Source organism: Lathyrus oleraceus, chromosome 7 (genome assembly GCF_024323335.1).
Source record: "Lathyrus oleraceus cultivar Zhongwan6 chromosome 7, CAAS_Psat_ZW6_1.0, whole genome shotgun sequence".
NCBI classification, from domain to species: domain Eukaryota; kingdom Viridiplantae; phylum Streptophyta; class Magnoliopsida; order Fabales; family Fabaceae; genus Lathyrus; species Lathyrus oleraceus.
This window is the reverse complement of record NC_066585.1, coordinates 85,088,239-85,110,344: the sequence shown is the minus strand read 5'-3', so window position 1 is coordinate 85,110,344 and position 22,106 is coordinate 85,088,239. Positions and strand designations below refer to the sequence as shown.

General features: G+C 32.7%; 1 protein-coding gene and 1 long non-coding RNA gene across 2 annotated transcripts; both read right to left on the bottom strand.

Annotated features, from left to right (window-relative positions):
* Positions 1 to 1,799: 1,799 nt before the first annotated feature.
* LOC127102647 (cation/H(+) antiporter 15) lies at positions 1,800 to 5,010 on the bottom strand. The gene is made up of 3 exons (XM_051039994.1): positions 4,545 to 5,010; positions 3,440 to 4,438; positions 1,800 to 3,322 (listed from the first exon to the last, which is right to left on the bottom strand). The coding sequence occupies exons 1-3, from the start codon at positions 4,752 to 4,754 to the stop codon at positions 1,994 to 1,996; spliced, it is 2,538 nt and encodes an 845-aa protein (XP_050895951.1). The 5' UTR covers positions 4,755 to 5,010; the 3' UTR covers positions 1,800 to 1,993.
* A 14,399-nt stretch (positions 5,011 to 19,409) lies between these two features.
* Positions 19,410 to 22,106, bottom strand: LOC127105987 (uncharacterized). The gene is made up of 2 exons (XR_007795202.1): positions 21,255 to 22,106; positions 19,410 to 19,735 (listed from the first exon to the last, which is right to left on the bottom strand). It is a non-coding gene; the product is annotated as an uncharacterized LOC127105987 (long non-coding RNA).

The following is a 22,106-nucleotide window of genomic DNA, read 5'->3' as shown; positions in this document are numbered from 1 at the left end:
GCAAGGTGTCATAAGTTATTCTCATGGTGATAATAGTGTATTTCACTCTTCGACCTGAAACCACTATGGACCCTAGATGTAGAGTCAAGTGCTTTATTGCTGATCCAACATTGTCCGTAACTGGATAACCATAAAGACAGTTGATGGTTACTCCACAAAGCATGCTGAGGGACATGAGTGACCTAGATGGAATTTGCCCATCCTGCATAACAGGATAAATGTCTATGGGCCCAATATTGAACTGGACAAGGATGACACGGTCTATGCCTTGTGTTCAATATAGACATAAGGGCAAAGGGGTAATTATACACATAAGTATTATCACAGAAGGTTTTGTCAGATCACATGACATTTTCGTGTCTTGGGTAGCAGTGATGTGTTGCTAGATACCGCTCACTGTTTATTATGTTAAATGCATGATTTAATATAATTGTCAACGTCACGAAAACCTACGGGGTCACACACAAAGGACGGATTGATGAGAGATAGAGTAACTAAGGAATACCGTAAGGTACGGTGCCCTTAAGTGAATTATAGAACATTATAAGGTACGGTGTACTTGAGTAGAATACGAAATATGGTAAGGTACCATGTAAGTGATTTTGGGCATATTATAAGATATGAGCCAAAATACACTTAAGTGGGCTTTTTAGCTTGAAGCCCACACAAGTGGTTCTATAAATAGAACCCTTGTGCAGAAGCATTGATAGCGGTTGCATTATTTTCGTTTTCTCTCTCACTCTCTCTCTCACTCAAAGCCTTCATTCGTACCAGCTAGCACTGAGATTGAAGGAACCCGTTCGTGTGGACTGAATAGAGACGTTGTCATCGTTCAACGTTCGTGATCGCTTCGTGGATCTGCATCAAAGGTTTTAATCGTCACAAGAGATCTGCACCAAAGGTTTCAATCGTCATAAGAGGTAAATATTCTATCACTGATCATGACCATTCGTAAGGATCTCTAAAGGAGAAAATTTTAATTTCCGCTGCGTTTTGGACCGTAATTCTCCTTCAATAGAGTCTCTCTAAAGAGTTTATATAGAGTGACACATTTGACCTTACAAGCCGGCTTTGTATGAATGAGTTAGGTCAAACCACGCATCAGAGCCTATCTATCGGGCCATAGGTCGCCCACTGTTTAAAGAGTTCATATAAAGTGACACCCCCACCTTATAAACCGATTTTGTAAGGATGAGTTCAGCCAAATTCTAATATGGATTGTAATGACTCAATAGAAGACTTATTAAATAAAGCGATTGCAAATACAAGTCAAGCTAAATAATGCCTTAAATGCTCAGAGTTAACCGAGATACAATGCTGACTAACTCTTAGCTAATAGAGAATATATGTAAACAAAATAGGCTAATTAAGGAGAATATATCTCAAGAGATTACACAATAAGATAATGAACAACTTAAATACCTTCCCAACAAGAAATTAAACAAACTACATTTGTTATGAATGCTAAGGAAGCCCCAGGGCCACAATATGCATAATTTGGTTCATAAAACAAGGCAAGCCTAAGAACACTTATCTAAAATCTTCAATCTGGCCATATGACCTAAAAAACCAATTTCTCTTTAAGACAAGGTAAGCCTAAGAGCACTTACCTAAAAAATCAAAATCTTTTGCAGTTATGATTTTTTAACTCAGCAGTGGTATGTCTTTAAAATTCTTTTTTTGACTCAACCTCTAAGACAATTAGATGATACAAAATTTGTTTGTCTATATTATTCCATGTTCAAACTCAAATGGATTATCTCCTACTCATGCTTAATTACATGTTGAGGCACAATAACTACATAAAATTCACTTATATTCACCTAAAAGAATATGCTATTAAACAATGAAATTGTACATATGTATGTACATTTTGTACAAAAGTTGCAAAAGTAAACAATTACTACCATGAAGACCCAATTCAAAAATGAAAAAAAAAAGTCAGTTAAAACTACTTTGTTATCACACCAGAATACATACACCAAACTCAAAATCAACACCTATCTGTACTAAAAACAGATTGATGCCCCCTTGGTGATGTAACAGATTGACTCCCCCTTGGTGGCATAAAACTTGATTGATTTCCACCACTATATTCTTCATTTAACACAGGTGTTCCCAATCCATCTTCTAAACCAGCACCAACATATTGTTGAACCACCAAAACCGATGCAACTGTTGCAAAATCAGAAGATGCTAACAAATCACCAATTGCACCTAACTCAGGACATTCACTCCAATCAGTAAGTCCTGCTGTTAGTGGTGATATAACTCCTTGTCCTCTCCCAACTATAAATAGTCCAAAAACATCTCCCATTGACCTTATCGCCGCTACCGTTTCCTCGCCGTTGTTCACCACTTTTTCGATATAAGCTATTGAATCATCGTTTACGTGACTCATCATAAACCAATGTAAGAATCTCTCGTCGAGTTGTTTATCCGTTTCTTCGTCTCCGTCTGTTTCAACTGTTAAAACTCTTTGTTTGTCTGCATTGTTGTTATGACTAGTACCGCTTTCGCTCATCGCCGTGTCTTCTCCAGGAACGAAACGCATTACGGTTAGGCTTATTCCAGAATGTTCCGACATTCTCCAACCGTAACTTAACGCTTCTCTATCGTCTGGTCCTCCGAAAAACAAAACTGCTACATGATGCGACATTTGATCGGCAACTAAACGGTTTGAACTGTTTAAGCCTCTATCTACTAGAATTCCAACCGAGCAAGGCGAATTCGCTAACACGTTTTGGTTAACCGTACGAAACGCCATGTTTGTTGCTTCCATTCCTCCGTCGACTGTTTGTTGTTTATGAAAAGGGATGATTATAAACGCGACGCGTTTTTCTTCGGCTAAACTGCATATATCTTCGTGCATTGTGGAGTAAGGGGAGATTGCTGTTAATGGTTGGACGGATACATGTTCCGCGTGCTGTTCGTAGTTTTCGAAGGCGTTGATTATGTGATCCGATTGAGCTTCGGTTCTGTTGAGAGCAGTGTGATCTGATTTTTTTGATGTATGAACAATGAGTAACGCCGATGTTCGACCCGTGAGTTCAACCAAATGGAGCACATAGATACATATTGGTGATTTCTTTGTTGGATTTGAGGCTTCAAGGAGGTTTATCATTGTTGGAACATTTCTTGGCGTATGAATACACACTAGTACTCTAAACTCTGAGTCTTTTTTCGACATTTGAATTGTTCTTCTTTTGTAAGATATCATTCCTCTTGATGGTCTATATATAATTGATATTGCAGGCACAATCATTCCAGTCATTAGTATTGTTATAACCACCATTGTCGCAAACGCTTCCTCATCCAAAACCTGCGCGAATTCATTAGTTTAGATTAATCAATTCATACGCACCGAGCACTACACAGATTGAACCCTGAACCAACAGCTATACACAACGTAATGAATATGATAACAATACATAAATACCTTTTGATCTCGACCGATGTTAAGAACAAGAATTTCAACAAGGCCTTTCGTGTTCATGAGCATGCCGAGAGCAGCACCTTCGGAAAGTGACATTTGATAACTAATAGAAACAAGCAAAGTTCCAACAACTTTACCAATACAAGACAAGATAACAAGAACGATTATAACCGCCCATTTAGTAAGACCGGTGATGAGACCAACATTGGTTTTCAATCCACTAATTGCGAAAAAGAGAGGAAGCAAAAGGCCAGAAACAAAGTCCTCAAGCTTTTCAATAAGAGCGAAACCAAGTGGACCGGTTGGAATAATCAAACCGAACACAAAAGCACCGAAAACCGAATGAGTTCCAATAGCATCTGTGATGAAACCTGATATCATCACTCCTGCCAGAATCAAACATATATAGAAATCGCTAAACGATTCGCCTTCTGGTGTTTTTCTTATTATCCACATGATTATCGGTCTTACGACAAAAGCGTTAAAGGCAACAAACGCAGCACTTGACAAAACAACCATTACAGAAGCCACAGAAATTCTTTCATCTTCTGCCAAAGCAATAGCTATAGCCAAAAGAATCCATGACAGAACATCATTGATGATTGCGGCTGAAAGAGCAACCCTTCCCAACTCTGAGTTGATCAGTTTTAACTCTGCAAGAATCCTAGCAAGAACAGGAAATGCAGTGACAGAAAGAACAACACCAAGAATTAACACAAAAGCACTTCCGTTCGTGGCATTCTCACTATCTTTCATCAGAAAGATCGAAAATAGCGCCCCCGTTCCGAAAGGTAACACCATACCAGAAACTGCTATGGCGAGTGATTTTTTACCCATCCTTCTTATTGCAGATGCATCCATCCCTACTCCAACCAAGAATAGAAAATATAAAAGACCAACATTTGCCATTGTTTCAATCACCATCACACTTCTTAGAGGAAAAACCGCATCAGCAAATGTTTTGTTTCTTCCAAGAACAGAAGGACCTAACACTATCCCTCCCTGCAACACACAACATAACATAACATAATAACTTCTTAGTGTAAACATGATTCATCGTAAACTTTCTACATTGACAGTGCATGGTGCATAGGTGAAAAAAACTAACCAAGATTTCAGCTATGACACGTGGTTGACGAATAGGCTTGAGTACGAAGACGAAGATTCGCGTGGCAACAACAACTAAAATAACTTGAAGGATGAAGAGAGGAAGAGCATAATCCAAAGGGTTATCTCCTTGCCATATCCCATTTGTTGTTATCATAGTTGGTGAATAGCACACCATTTCATCTACGGTTATGTTTTTCAAAATTGCCATTTTTCTTAGTTTTTCTCTCTCTCTCAATCCAAGCACTTATTGTATATGTATCTATATAGATCTATATTTTGCCATCACTTTCACTTCTTCTTATATTTAATTCCATTGTATATGTTAGAGACTTTTTTGATATGATTCAAAAAATGCATTGCCTTATTATCACCAAGGCATGAATAAGTTCAATATTTTGAGAGAATGCAAGAATGAGAAGAAAATCTTGTGTTTTGTTTCTTGGGAGAGGAAAAGTAGATGTTGGTTTTGTTTTGGTGGTTGTCCACTCCAAATGGAAACTCTAGTTGATTTCTATGGCTTATGTGGTGCATATGAACCTCTATTTTAAGAACAATTGATTAATGAATAATGCTAGTTAATTAGTGGAGGCACAATAGGGAAGAGGGAAGTGTATCCTAATATGCAATTCACTAATTCTTACTTGTGGGATTGGGATTCATTCCATTTGTTGTGTGTTAGTGATATTATACATTTTTTTAGAAAATTTATATTTTTAATAATAAAAAATATGTTTGAAGCATTTACTCTAATTGATGTATCAATAGTCTATACAATTTTGTCATATTGGTTTGATTATGAAGATATTTTATATAAAATTTTGAATTTAAATTCAAGTTATTATGTTTTTTTTCCTGCAAATATTTATTTAACAAATAAGATATTAACAATAAAAAATCTAACTAACCTTCACCCACATTTTGCCATATAGTAAAAAATGAAATGAAATTAATTCTAATGTTAAATTAACTTATTTGTTCAATAAGGTAATATTATTGGGCTGTTGGACTTTAAACTTTTTTTAAATACGTGAGACTTATACTCACTTGATATATTAATAATTTTTCACTCAAGTGTGAGTCCATTCATTTTTATGAATATGCTCCTTCAAATTGAATTTTTTTTCATCTATATGTACTTGCATCGCCGTTGTTTGCACTTAATGAAGCACGCTTCCTGAACACCTTAGTCATGAAGACTTTCCATACATGGAGTTTTGATCAAACTAGATTCTAATACCACTATTGAATCATGAGGGGTATATGGATCATCACATCGAACTTTCAACATTCACTTTAAATAAGTTGGATACCACATATCACTACTACGTAAAAGGCATTTTCACTCCAATTGAAAAAGAGATATACTACTACAAATAACTCATCTCACCTCGAACGCGAAGAGAATATAACATCGGTTACACAAGCGAGATAATAAATGACGTTATGAAAACTCTCCACTATACCTCTCAATTTTAGAATAATCGAGGGAATAGTTGAAATGATCATGAATTTGATCTCCAACATCAACATATTTATATTTTCAAAACTACCGCCACATACCTCTTAGTTTTTGTCAAAAAATGAGAATTTTTTTTAAATACAAATTAAATTGTTTACACTAAATATTAAATTGTATTATTTGCAATAAATATTAAATTATATTGTTTACTCAGAATAATTAAATTACACATAGTATTAAATTCAAAGTTTCTAATGTTACATTGTTTTGATTTCAATCTGCAAATACAAATTTTTGACAAATTTGATTCATCATCATCATCACTTTTAATAAATCCAAATTTACCAAATATTTTTTAAGCTGAATGGTTTGAACGCTTCCGGTTTCTGATATAATATAAAAAAAAAGGTTAGATACATAAGATAACACTAACCTTGCAACAATTTTTTTTCTGCACTTGCAATCCATCCCAGAGATCTGTTATAAGCTTTAATTATTAATGTTTTTCATGGAAAACACTTTCACTATAAATGTTTGAGTTTTACAATAACGTCCAAGATATATAGTGACATTGTTCGCGTTCTTATTGGATATAGAGGGCTTATGATGAATTGATGTGTTGGCAATTTCTTAGTCGTAATTACTTTATGAACGTAGGGTATAGATTCATTGTATATCCCTCGGTTCTTTTTTAAAACCGATGGAAAATGTTATTTCAATATTAATTAAAAACTAAAGTAAACTAGGGACTCTCTCCTCGATTTTATATAAAAACCGAGGTAATATATTACTTACGAAAAAATGGTGAATGATGAAAAATTAAAAGTAATATGTAATATTTCTTTTTTCAATTTTTTACCATTCACCACTTTCTTTGTATGCAATATACGATATGTTTAGGAATAAATTTTTCAATATTGTTAACCGAAGAAAGCAATAAATCATGGAGATGAATTGCAACAAAGACAACAGAAAAAACATCATTATGTGAGATGGATTGCAAAAGCTGGAAAAAATATTTTGTTCAAGATTGGTGGTAGAAGAACAACATAAAAAACAGAACCTTGAAGGTTTTTTCAGGTTTGCAATTCATCCCAAAGAATGATGTATACGAGATTTGAGCGGCTAGGTTTAGGGTAAGACTAAATTAACGAGTGCTTTTATAGTAAAATCTAATCCCTCGATTATTAAAGAAATCGAAGGAATAGATTAATTAATTAACAAATAAAAAATCAAATAAAAAGAAATAACACTTAAATTATTTTTTCTGGAATTCGAAGCATGTCATGGATTACCTTCTTCCTCGATTATATTCAATATCTGAGGGAATAAATATTATTATTTATAAAAATAAATAAATCATGGCGCGTCCTGAAATTATACCTCAATTTTTCTGCTTGGTGAGATGAAAGCGTTGTCATGAAATATATTATTTGTAGTAGTCATACTATCACGATTAACCAATTGTGGTAAGGTAGGAGGTTATAGTAAGTATGATATTTTCCACCACGGGCGTATGACTCAGTGTTTCAAAAACTGGAATTATACCTCGATTTTTCTGCTTGGTGAGATGAAAGCGTTGTCATGAAATATATTATTTGTAGTAGTCATACTATCACGATTAACCAATTGTGGTAAGGTAGGAGGTTGTAGTAAGTATGATGTTTTCCACCACGGGCGTATGACTCAGTGTTTCAAAAACTGGACCGAACCATTCGGTTCAACCAGTTAGACCGGGAACCGAAGATGAATCTGGTTGGATCAACCTTTTAAAATCACTAGTGAGTCAAAACCGAAGTAAAACTAGAAAATGCGGATTGAACCGTTCAAAACTGTTCGAACCAAAGAAAGGAAGCTGGTTTTTTAAAACCGTTCGGTTCAAAAAAATGCATCAAATTGACAATTATATATATATATATATATATATATATATATATATATATATATATATATATATATATATATATATATATATTTTAATTTTAATATTTCAATTTCAAAATTTAACATACATTCCCCAATCACAAAAGAATTACGTGTTTTTTTACAACCACACAAACTTCAAAGTTTTGTCAATCCATTATAGTTTTCTTTCAACCACACTCCATCATCATCACACCGTCTCTTTCAAACATGGTCACGATGTCCAACTCAATATTGATTATCGTTCAAGTTAATATTTTTTGTCGTTTTCAATTAAGACTTATTTGTCGTAGTTCAACTCAAGTTCGTTTTTTTGTTGTTGTTTAATGAAGTATATTGTATTATTTATTTTTGGTATTATATCTTATTTAATTTAGGTATTCTTAATTATTTGAACTTTATTTTAGTTATTATATTCTATTATTTTAATTTTGGTTTGAATTAGTATAACTTATTTTATCGTAATTCTTTAATTTGGTCAAATTATTAAGGTTGAAATGAAGTGTAGAACTATGTTATATTATTATATGTATTATCGATATTATTGTATTAAATTTGTGATAAATTTTTGAAATATTTGTTTTATTAAGTTGTGAACATATGATTATGGGTGATATATCTATGAAATTTAGTTTCATATTATTAATTTATTTAATAAACGATTCGATCGTAGATTTAACCGGTTGAACAAATTGAACAATTGAAACTTAAACCACAAGTTTCACCAGTTCGATCTCTGGTCTGATTTTTAAAACAATGGTGTGACCGTAATGATAAATTATGTCGTGCACTATCTATTACAACAATTGTCTCAAACAACTGTGGTAAAATATATAAAGGTCATGAGTTCATTTCCAACATAGCATGGTATATAATAATTGACGTTCTACCTATAACCACAGTCATCTTAATCAACCGTGGTGAAATATTTTGATTATTGAAATAATTTATTTATTTATTCCATATATGTCTGTTTTTAGTACCTGTATTTTATATACTATAATATTTACCACAACAAAACCAACAAATGTGTGTATTTTTGTAACCAAAATATGACTATACAAAAAATTTACATCAAACCCAAAATATAGCAAAAATATAATTATAAAATATTTCTATACCAAAATGTAACCAACCTAAAAATTATTTATATTAAACACAAAATATAGCAAACTTATATTAGAAATTTATGTGTGATCAATCTTGCCTATAAAGCGCATTGAAGTAAAACGTCCAACGTGTACGAACGTCTATAAAGTTTTCTTGTAAGAATGATGTAGTATCATTAAACATCTATATAAAAAGTGAAGGAAATTGAAGATCATATGATTTGAAATAATAGAAAACTTATATATATATATATATATATATATACCCGATCCAAAGAATCAACAATTTCGCCAGAAACAATATTTAACATGTATTTCATTACAAATAAACCACAATCGTATCCTCTTTCTTATTTCCTCGTCTAAATTTTTTAACATTTAATGAATATATAACCACACATGCATGTAACTATAGATAAATAAATGTCACAAGTAAAAATCCACTTACAGAAGGCGTACAAAAAACATGCTTTTTATTTCTAAATCCTTTCAACATATTGTGCCGCTCCACAACTCTATATATTGAAAATGATTTAAACATGTTACACACTAAGCTAAGCACATTACTATAAAAAGTATATACTACTCATAAAATATAAATTTACGTAGAAATAATATGTCTCATCTTTGGTTCAAGTGGTCTGCCTAAGGAACATAGGGTAACTACCATATTCGTCTGAAGAGAGATGATGATCAATTGTCAATGACCTTTGAATGAACACAAACATAATCAATACGTATTTGGTAAAATATGGAAACTAACTATAATAGAGAAACCATAATTTTAAAATTACTCACTCATCAATAAATGATGCTAAGTAATATTTTTTATTCCCCACACTTAACCGTGACGATACGAATGTTTCAATCACTTTTGAAGAATTATTTGTAATTTGAATACTAAATGGATCCAATAATCCATAAAATCTGATTCATTTAATTCGATAAAAACACGATGAAGGTATCTAAATGGTTAAACAAAATGCAAAAAATAAGTGAGGAATTAGTCCTATAAAAACACAATGAATATACAATAATGAGATATTTAATTCTATACTTACGTGCACCACAACTGTAGTATCTCTACGTCTAGCCATTCATTTTAAAATATTAAATCCCTTATATCTTTCGGATTGACATAGAAAACCTCTTAAATCTCGATCATCATCTAATTGAAGACAAATTAGATATTTCTTATCCATATCGTGACATACCAATTGGTTAATTGAATATTCAGAATGAACCAATATCTTATTATGGATATCGGTAAGGGCGGATGGATAACTTTCACTTGTTCTCACACCACCTACAACAAATATTATAGGTAATTGTTCATCATCTTCATCTGTACACCATTGGACGGTACCACTCAATCTATGCATAATAAAAAATAACAGTAACATAATATACCCTACATTTCAATCCAAACACTAAAATCCTATTTATCCAGATAAAACATTATTTTCAAATACCTCAACGAGCTCGACCATCTCTTTCCTGAAAATTTTCTGCTCTTGTGCTAACGCATATTCCAACTTTTTATTGTATAATGCATCTAAATCTTCCAACTCTTTGTTTTACGCTTCACGTTTACTTTCTAACTCCTTCTCAACAATCTCTTCAATCTCTTTCTTTTGCATGTGTGTGCTTTTTCTCGATGTACCAAACCACAATCTTAGTTTGATGCCTTCTCCAACACCATGTACACGACCACCATGATCCTTTGTCCCAATTGCTTCAACTAATATATCATGTCATGGTTGTGGAACAAATGTACCTTAACGGGCCATATCAATCAATGAATCCTACAAACATTGTGAGATATTTGATCAAACTCTAGTATGTTCGAAGGATAGCTTCTTGGTTCAAAAATTTCACAGGACATTAACATGTCGTCGAAGTCTGTTCACATGTTGTAGTCGAAGTATGTTGGGATTGTTAGCATGTCGAATTGGGCTTGCTTGTTAATCCCAATTGTTTAAGTTAGTTTATTCTCTAAGTTAGCTTGTGTAATGAGCCTGTGTATAAAATCCCATTAGTTTAGTATGTTAGTTTTCTTATAAATAGCATACTAGTCTCTCATCATTGCATAATGCAAATCCTAATTAGGGTGAGAAAGGTTATTTGCTATTCTATAACACTTGCAATCTTATTTAAAAAAGAAAGTAAAAATAGCAGTTTATAACCAATTTCATTGTGTTCTTATTGTTTTTCCTTCCTTTGTACCCTTGTGGGTTTCTTACCGATCAAGAAACCAATTATACTTTGTAATTCTGGCATCATTTTCACAAGAAATTTGTGCAGAAGCATGGAGAAGATATCGTCAACAAAGTATGAGATTGAAAAGTTCATCAAAGTGAATGATTTCGGTTTGTGGCACTTGAAGATGAAAGCTCTACTAGTTCAACATGGTTGTTTAGAAGCATTGAAGAGAGTCACAACCATGCACGCCGCATTAAAGGATAAATAAAAATTGACTATGGTAGAGAAACATAAGATGCTGAAGATACTGAGGAAGATGAGGAAACTGGAGATGACTACCTATTGGAAAGAGATAGGCCGAGAAGAGTCATCAAGCCACCTCAAAGACTTGGGTATGCATATCTCATATCTTATGCCTTAATCTCTGCAGGTGAGGTTTTAGATGAAGAACCTAGAGACTATAAGGAAGTTATGAGGAGTCGAAATAAGTCTGAATGGTTGAAGGACATGGGTGATATGATGAAGTCTCTTCATGATAACCACACTTGGGAACTTATCAAGAAACCTGCTAGAGCCAAGTTGGTCAACTTTAAGTGGATTTTCAAAGTTAAGGAAGTAATCGAAGGAGTGACGTCGAAGAGATAAACCGCAAGATTGACCACAAGGGGTTTCACTCAGAAACAAGGTGTCAACTTCAACGACATGTTCTCTCCTGTTGTGAAACACATGTCCATTCGAATTTTACTTGCCATAATGGCACAGTTCGACCTAGAACTGGAACAAATGGATGCGACGACTTTCTTCTTATATAGAGATCTAGATGAAACAATACTAATAAGGCAACCTGAAGGGTATGCAGAAAAAGGTAAGGAAGATTAAATGTGCAAGATGAATAGATATTTATATGGACTAAAATAATATCCTCGACAATGGAATAGGAGATTCGACAAGTTCATGGCACACATAGGTTTCATTAGAAGTCAGTTCAACCACTGTGTTTACTTCAGATTTCAACCTGGAAATTCATTTGTTATTTTGTTGCTTTATGTGGATGATATTCTCATAGAAAGTAACAATGTAGAGGATGTAATGAAGGTGAAGGTTGAACATAATAAAGAGTTAAATATAAAGGATCTGGGAGAGCATCCAGGATTTTTAGGATTCACTTCCAAAGAGGAAGAAAGCAGTCGAAGTTATGGTTATCTCAAGAGACATACCTACGAAATATTCTTGAAAAGTTTGGTATATCAAACTCAAAGTCTGTTGTGACTCCGATAAACCCTCAATTCAAGATGAGTACATATCAGTGTCCCAGTACTGAGGTCGAAAGAGCTTGTATGAATAACATCCCATATGCTAACATAGTAGGTTATTTGATGTATGCTATGGTATGTACTAGATCCAACATAGCATATGCAGTAAGTCTTGTAAGCAGGTACATGGTGAATTATGGAAAGGGTCACTGACAAGAATTGAAGTGGATTCTAAGGTACATAAATGGATCTTTGAACAAAGTCTTGATTTATGGTGGAGCATATGGTGAAAATTGTAAAGAAAAAATTGAAGGGTATGTCGACTCTGATTATGCAGGTTGTATGGGTTCCATAAAATCTATTTATGTATATCTGTTCATTATGTCTGGCATAACAATAAGTTGGAAAGCAACACTTCAGAAGGTTGTTTCCTTATCAACCACTGAAGCGGAATATATCACCCTCACTGAAGCTGTGAAAGAAGCATTGTGGCTTAAAGGTTTTGCTAAGGAACTAAAACTTCAAAGTCGAGTTATCACTGTTAAATGTGATAGTCAAAGTGTTATACACCTATTAAAGAATTCATCCTATCCTGAGATAACCAAACACATCGATGTGAGGTTGCATTTTTTCAGAGGGGTAATCAAGCATGGAGAAGTCCAAGTGTTGAAGCTTTCGACATATCACAATGTTGCTGATATGATCACCAAGACATTACTAACTTGCAAGTTTTTCCACTGTATGCAGTTTTTAAAGTTGCATGAAAGAAAGTTAGTTTGTTCCCTTGATTTTATAGAGTTTATTCCAAGGTGGAGATTTGTAAGATATTGGATCGAACTCTAGTATGGTCAAAGGGTGGCTTCTTGGTTCGTTAATTCGATAGAACATTAGCATGTCATCAAAGTCTGTTCACATGTTGTAGTCGAAGTATTCTTGGGTCTGTGTGTAAAAGCCCATTAGTTTAGTATGTTAGTTTTCTTATAAATAGTATACTACTCTCTCATCATTTCATAATTTACATCCTAATTAGGGTGAGAGATGTTATTTGCTATTCTGTAACACTTGCTATCTTGTTTCAAAGAGAAAGTAAAGAATATCAGTTTATAACCAATTTCATTGTGTTCTTGTTGTTTTCTTCTTTTCTGCCCTTGTGGGTTTCTTATCAATCAAGAAACCAATTATACTTTGTAATTCCAACATCGTCTTCACAACAACATGAAAAAGATATATTGTTACCAAAGCGATTTAGATTACGCATAACAAATCAAACGCATAATAAATCCTACTTACAATTTTCTCAACGAATGCTCATGAGGCATCTGAAGTGAACTTTCTAGTTTGTCTTTGTTGAGCCTTCTTCCACTTCTCACGTCGTGATGGTGGATATGTGCAATGATGATAATTCAGAGTCCTCATCTCCCACATGTTTTCTTTTTTCATTAGTCAATTTTTCCTCAAGTTTCCTGTAACTCTTACAAGACAATCTATGAAGGTATTTGTTTTTTTTTTGCCTTATTTAATTAGCTTTCCCGATTCACTTTTAACATGTTATAAACATATTGAAAATATTAATTTGCATGGTTTTATCTATAAAACACAAGCATAAAATTATCATAAAATAAGATTACTATACTAACCAAGAAATCATCAGAACCACGAGACTTCACAAACTTTTTCCAAACCTTTTTGTCAATATAATTATATTTCACAATTGGATGCTTAAGATCAACCTTAGGTTTTGTAATGTATTCACACGCAAGTTGTAACTTAAAGCCCATCCAACGCTCACCAACATAAGTGATACGCTTTTTCTTCAACTTATCATCATGAGTAAACTCAAAAGTCAACTAGAGTTATATCAATAAGTATATATTAGTAATTATGAGAAATACTATCGAAAATACTATCATATAAATTCAAATTAATATTGTAACGTCTGTCCATATTCTTTCTTTCACATTTTTTAGTACTTAGGTCCAATCATCAACCAAAATACTCACTTTGCTACATCTGAGGAACATAATATAACTCCTAAAAAGTGAATAATTTTCACCATAACATGTCCAAATTACGAGATTAAACTCGATCGATAATTTGTTACCCGAGTTGTGGACTTTTGTTAATCTAGCCATCATTGTAGCACCTTTTTGTTTTCTTTTCTATTTTCTCGTTGTAGTTTGAGATTCATTGTTACGAGAATCATTTGTATTAGTTTCATCGCTAGATGAAGAGTTCATCTATTATTAAAAACAACATTCATCAACAACAACATATAAATAATAACAACAACAACAATGTATCTAATACACATTCAACAAGAACAATATAAACAATAAAAACAAAAACAACATCCAACGTCAATATCATTCAACAAAAACATTAAATAACAACATAAGTGACCCTATTCAGCAATGTGTCAAACTACTTATGATGCATAAAAACTTTAATTCATACCCTATAAGTCACTGTCATTTTACTCACTAGCCACTTCCCCCATGGTAACGTGAACATGAACAATAACAACCATAAACATGAACAACAATAACCATAAACATTCAACATCAACAACTCAAACACAAACATCAACAACAAGAACATAAATGCACCGTACATTCACGGTGAATAGTTTACGTACCAAAAACGTGATGAATAAGTAAAAGAGCTTATTATTATGAGTTTTGTCTTCCTACTCTAACTTCATTTTTTGTTGTTTCGTAAAAGGGAAACCTAAGTACGAACGATGATGATATTGATTTTCATTGGTTTGTAAAAGGGAAACCCAAGAATGAACGATGGTGATTGCTTTGTATGTTAACCAAACAACGAATGATGGTGATAGTGTGTTTTGTTTTGTTAATAGATATGGAAAAAAGGTTCAACTGCCTCTGAATGTGTTAGGTTTAAATGATTTCTCAATAATGAAATAAAAAAATGACAACTGAATAGATAAGTTAAGTTGTTTTACATGTTTCAGAATAACACATTCATTATGGATGTTTGAACCAACCGTAATGATATCTAATTTATTTAATTAAGTTTTATAAAAAGTGTCAGTTTTTAACCGTTAAAAAAAATAAAAATAAATGGAAATATATATCACAACAGTTGGTTTAAACAATCATGGTGAATTGTGAAATATTTTGAGATTAAACATAAAGGGGAAATTACACTCACCTCCCTTGAAGTTTATTAAAATATCACTCAAACCCCCTATAATTTTAAATTATACACCAACCTCCCATGAGGTTTATTAAAATAACATCGTCATCCCTATAATTTTTAGTGATAACACAATCTGTATGTATAGATAATATTTACCTATAGTTTTTTGTCTCTCACTAAAATAATTTGCTGGTATATCTAAATTTAAGGGAGGTTAATGCATATTCCGAAACTAGAGGGGGTGTCAGTGCCATTTTAACATACCTTCAGCCACCGCTTCGTCCGCGTTGCCACCACCATGCAAAGAATGTTGGATCCACCACCGCGTCCAAGGTAGTCCTCGTATTTTCCTGTTCACGTTTTGCTCGACTAATCATGGATTCATAACTTTGTTTCATTTTTTTGTCTTGTTTCTGAAATTGAAAGTGTTGGCTTGAATCTTGATGCTTGCTTGGTCCATTATTGTTTCTAGGTTTTGTTTTATGAGAATGAAAGGGAATTAGTGAATTTTTTTTAATAGGTGTTATTGTTTTGAGAGTGAGAGACAAAGTGAAGATATATGTTTCATTAAGTAAAAATGTAAAAAAGAGACTAGAGAGAGTGAGATACTGGATTTTTTTGGTCACGCGAGGACCTCGAAAGGGGCGACTGCTCCCTTGTTTTTTATTTTGATATTATTTTATTTTATTTTTAAAAAAGGGAGCTCTCTTGTTTTTTATTTTGAATTATTTTATTTTAAAAAAAGGGAATTTCTAGGTTAAACATTTTCAAATTATGTTTTTTTAGTAAAGTGGTAAAACTAACTTTTTTATTTATTTGTTCAACTTCAACGCTGCAATTGGTTCAGCTTCAACATTGTGGAATTGATCAACTTCAATTTTAGATTCTAAATTTGTTTTCATTATTCCTCAATGACTCATAAATTGCCTCATAAGATTGGAAAGTTTGATTCTGAATGTGAGAAGCGTACGAAAAAAAAGACTTGATAAGTTAACTCAATCTCAATCAGGGGCTCTTGATAAATTTATTATAAGATAACCACAAATTTCTGTGGAAAATCAGAACGTTCATGTTGGAATTTTTGAAAATATGGAGGAAAATGCTAATGTTAATGCTACCGAAAATGATAATTTGGATGCTCACAATGTTAATGTTAGAAATGTTGATAATGCTAACGACAATGGTGAAAATATAGATATATTTGATCTAACAATATGGTATTCTCTTGAGTCTAGAATGATTGGTTTATTAGAAACAAAAGGTCCTAAAAGAGATTTGACTATTGTGAATGGTCCTAAAGATAAATCATCTAGATGTTTTATAGATAATTTATATACTAATGTGATAAAGATTGACATGGTTATTTAAAAAAGCTTGATAGAGTATTTTATTTTTGTTGTAAAAAATTTAAAAGAGGGATTGGTATAGGTTAATTAGAAAATGAGGGTTTTTCTACTTGGAATCATGTTGGTGAAAAACTTAGAGAGAATGAGATATGCAAGGAATATGTTAACAATATGACTACTTGGTATAAGTTGCGTAAAAGAATGCAATTTTTTTAAAATATTGATAAAACAAATCAAAGGTTGATTGAAAAAGGAAATGAACAATGGAAAAATGTTTAAAAAAGAATTATTTCAATAGTGAAATTTATTGCTAGACATAATTTGGCCTTTTATGGTTCTAACGAGAGATTGTAGCAAAATAACAATGGGAATTTCTTAGGATTAATTAAAATGTTATATGGATTTGACTCAATTATCCAAGAACATGTTAGACATATTACAAATGATAATGTTCATTTCATTTTCTTGGGAATAAAAATGAGTTAATACTTTTGTTTGCTTCTGCAATTAAAAATGAAACTATTGTTAAACATGCGAAGTATTTCTCAGTCAGGGTCGGCCATGTGCAAGTGCAACATGTGCTGCAGCACAGGGTCCCAAATATTAGAAGGCCCAAACTTTTGATTTTTTTTTTCATAAATATTAATAAAAATAAATAAAATGTTATTAAAAAAACTCAATAATTAAAAGAAATGTTATGATAAAAATTTAGTACATACAAAAATCAAGATTGATCAAAACTCAAAATAATTATAATTAAATTTATTTTTAATTAATATATTATATTTTTGATATATATTTTTAATTATTATAATTGTATTTTTAAAAAAAATTGGGCCCATTTTTATAATTAGAACGGAGCCTCCGATATGATTAGGTCGGCCATTTTTTCAGTAATACTTGATTGTACTCCTAATGTTAGTCACCAAGAACAAATGTCTTTGATAATACGATATATGGACATTTCTTCGAATTCTGTTAGTGTTAAAGAAGTTTTTTCTAATATTTTTGAATATGAATGATACATCTGGCCAAAGGCTTTTTGATGTTTTACAAGATGAATTAAAAAATCTCGATCTTGACATATTTGATGTGTGGGGACAAGATTATGGTAATGGGTCAAATATGAAAAGAAAATATCAAGGCGTACAAAATAAATTTTTAGACATAAAATCCAAGATTCTTTTATACTCATTATGCTTGTCATAGTCTTAATTTGACATTGTGTGATATGGTTAACTCTTGTGCTAAATCGAAAGATTTTTTTGGAGTTGTTAACACATTTGTATTATATTTGATAATTCTACTAAGATATGACAAATTTTAAAAGATAATGTAAAATTTTTGACTCAAAAATCATTGTTAACCACTCGTTGGGAGAGTCATGTAGATAGTGTCAAAGCTAGTAAAACTCAAATGTCAAATTTTAGAGAAACTTTACTTGAAGTGTCCGAAAATGATCTTGATTGTAAAATAAAAACTGAAGCTAAACCCTTAGCAACAAATGAGCTTGGTGATTTTTTATTTTTAATGTCGATAAATATTTTGTTTGAAATATCATTCGCAATTATTTTGGTTAGCAAGCCCTTACAATAAATGGATGTGGTTATTGATGTTGCTATGCAAAAAATAACGAGATTGATTTATTTTTTAAGGAATATAGAGAAACCAGTTTTAAAAATGCCTTGAATTATATTATAGAAATTGCCATTGAATTGAATATTGATCCAGTATTTTTTCAAAGGCGTATAACTCGAAGAAAAAGGCAGTTTGATGAGAATTTGAATACCCCACTGTCATACCCCAAAATTTACCCTTCTTTTTTCAATTTTTTGTCTGACTTATTGCTCATTACATTTGCATATCCACATGCCCTGATTATCCGTCATAACACATTCATTTACAACTGCATTCTCAAATAAGCACATTGATTCACAGGGTCATGCTATTTATGAACAAAGCTAGTGGATCAAGCTTATGCTATGTATGGACTAGTTTGGTACAACAATGGTGTTTGGCTCATTCTTTGTGAATCAATTCCTATGAAACCCTAATTGTTGGTTTTTGACACTTTTGGGTCATGTGGTTTGCATATTGATCTTGAGATTTATTATAGAACCCTAATTCATGGAAGTTGGTCCTTGATCACTTTGGATTGCTTCACGCTTTTGATCTTTGGAAGCAATTATCAAGTGTGATTTTGGTCAAATAGAGGTCAACTTTAGGGTTGATTATTTGTGGACCATGAAATCTTACATGGTTTTCTATTTAATTGTTTATTTGGTCCAAAACATTGTTATTCAAAACTCATTCATGAAGGTAATTCCATGTCATAGTCAGGGCCAAGTGCAAGTCCAAGAGGATGAATGTTCAACATCAAAATCAAATTCATGTTTGAAAGGAAGCCACTTTCTTGGAACTCAAGCTATACAATTCATTCAAAAAAAAGATGTCGTTCTCATTACAAAAACATTTCAAATCATATCACAAATCCAAAATACAAGAATTCCATACAAATTTACACGTCTTCACATAAGGTTGACTTTTAGTCAACTATTGACTTTTTGGTCAACTAGGTATTCTAAGAAACCCTGATTCTACTTTTTCTTTCATGCATGAGCCATTTCATCTTGGTCTTCAAACCTTTGTATGACCTTTGGTGTGTTCCATGATGATTCCACCACTTTGATTAATGCCATGCGTAACCTTCACAATACCAAGCCAAGTTTGCCTCACTTAAGTCACAGCCAGCCATGCATACACACATACATTCAACATAATCATGCATTCAACCATAACATATCAATAATAACCATGACATAACAACAAGGTCACAATTCAACAATCACAGAACAAGTTAAACAATTCCAAGCAATCACAACAATTCATTCCATTACACAAACTGTCATCAATGGTTCAACTAATCAAGTTCAAACTGCATCACCCTGGCTGTTTTGGCTTTAACATTCAAATATAATCCAAGGTTCCAATTTAACTAACAGTGAGCATACATGGTGCAACAATTATCAAACTAGCCGTTCAATCTAAATCTAACACCATCATATTAGACTTTAGCATTAAAATTCAAGCACACAAACTAACAACTTGCAATCCAACTAACTAAAATCATAACACACATTAACGTAACCTTTTTAACTAGTCAAGCATAGCATAAACTCGACTCATTCACTAACTGTGCATTTTCCATAGTTTTAGTGCTAACCAAACTCACTTCAATTTCATTCAAATAGCATCACAATCCTAGCATCCTAACAACCCTACAAATCAGTTTGTATGCATACACAATTAAGAGAAAAAAGCAGCAATGCATAACATCAGTTATCACATAATTGTTCCATCAAACTTCCATTCAACACTAAGCACAACCAATTGTTTCCACCCTAGCTCACCAATTCACAAACTATAACCACACTACTGTAATAAAATTCCAAACACCATTCAAGCATAATCACGGCTAACTAGTTTTAATTAACATTCACATTAACTGAATTGGATTCAAAAAAAGTCACAACAGTCTAACCAAAATGAACAGAAAGTCGGGCTCACATTCTAATATCATAGCAAGTGACTAACAGAGTAACCAACATATGATTGACTGTATTCAAACTTAACAGAGCTAACATAACTTCAACTTCTAACAGAGGTTCAACTAACTTCACATTTTAATTCAACTAACTTAACTACTAACAACCTAGCTATAACAGAATTGAGTTAACTGAGTTTTGACATAACTAACATTTTAACTGAACTTTTAACTGCACTAACGGATTCTAATTGATTCCTAACATGCAACTAACAGTTAATAGTTTTAACAGAAGTTAATTGATTCAAGTCCCTAACTAACTAATTGACAGAGGTTTAATAGAGTGATCACATTCAACAAACTTTGCACATAGGAGTTAACTGAGCTTAACACTGTTATAATCTCAAACCCTATATAATCATCACTCCATTATTCAATCATGAGGAATCATTAGCATAATCATCACTTCAGAACTCTCGATTTTCTCTCTTACTTTGAACCATTCCCTCACCCTCACCACACGCTCTTCTCATTGCTGTTAAAGATTCAACGTTTGAAGCTTTAAATAGTTAAGCTTTGAACCTCACCTCAATCACTCTCCATCACTCATCACAATAACAACAAGAACACAACAACAAGAAGCAATCATACAGACTAAAGAATTGAAGAGGAAATAATTGAAGGGAAGAAGTGGTGATATTGAAGCTTACATGCAGTTTCTTCGTCCTCATCTTCATTTGTGTCAAATTCAAGGCTGACCCGAGAATAGCTCGTCCTCGTGGGTAGGATCTTCTCATTACTCATTGTTGCCTCCATGTGAGGTCTCACCTGAGGAATCAAAGCCCTACGGAATTAGGCTTTCATTCCTCCATACTTGCGTTTAATTTATGTTATTTTATCCTAGGGTTCATAAAGGTTTCAGTTCGATTTTCAAATTTGGTTGAATTTAGGAGTGAATGGAGGTTAGATTAGGATATAGTGGAAGGAGATGAACAAAATGGTGGTGGTGGTGGTTGTTTTGGACCACTCCGCCGCCTCCGGCGCGGCGAAGCAACCAACTCCGACGAGGTGCGTCTGAGACAAGCGAGGACGAGATAGAAACAAGTGAAATTGGAAATGAGGTTTATGATGCTCTACCCCTTCCATTAGCATGGCCAATCCATGTGGGATTTCCCATTAGGCCCATGGATTTTTACTGACGACACCCCATAATTCGACACATACCTCCTTTGTTCTGATGCAACAGACAAACCAACTTTGGGCCCCTTCTGACCAGGCCCAATGCCCTATTTCCTCCATACACGCCCCTAGGCCCATACACCCCCTGATTTAGTTTTTTTGTTAATTTCGTTTTGTCATTTTTATTTTACATTTTTAATATATTTTCTTTAATTCACATTTTAATCTTTTTTTACACATTTTAATTCATAAATACATAAAAATATTTCTTTTACATATTTTAGTTTTTTATACATGAAAAATACATCTAATGTACATTTAAGTTCTTTAGAAAATAATACAAACATGATTAGATCATATTAGATTTTAATTTGGGTTTAATA

Excerpts from the sequence above, each read along its gene's own strand:
- LOC127102647 (XM_051039994.1), bottom strand. The coding sequence starts at position 4,754 with ATGGCAATTTTGAAAAACATAACCGTAGATGAAATGGTGTGCTATTCA. Across the intron at positions 4,439-4,544 it reads GTGTCATAGCTGAAATCTTG|GGAGGGATAGTGTTAGGTCC; the intron begins GTTAGTTTTTTT and ends TGTGTGTTGCAG. Across the intron at positions 3,323-3,439 it reads ACATCGGTCGAGATCAAAAG|GTTTTGGATGAGGAAGCGTT; the intron begins GTATTTATGTAT and ends GAATTCGCGCAG.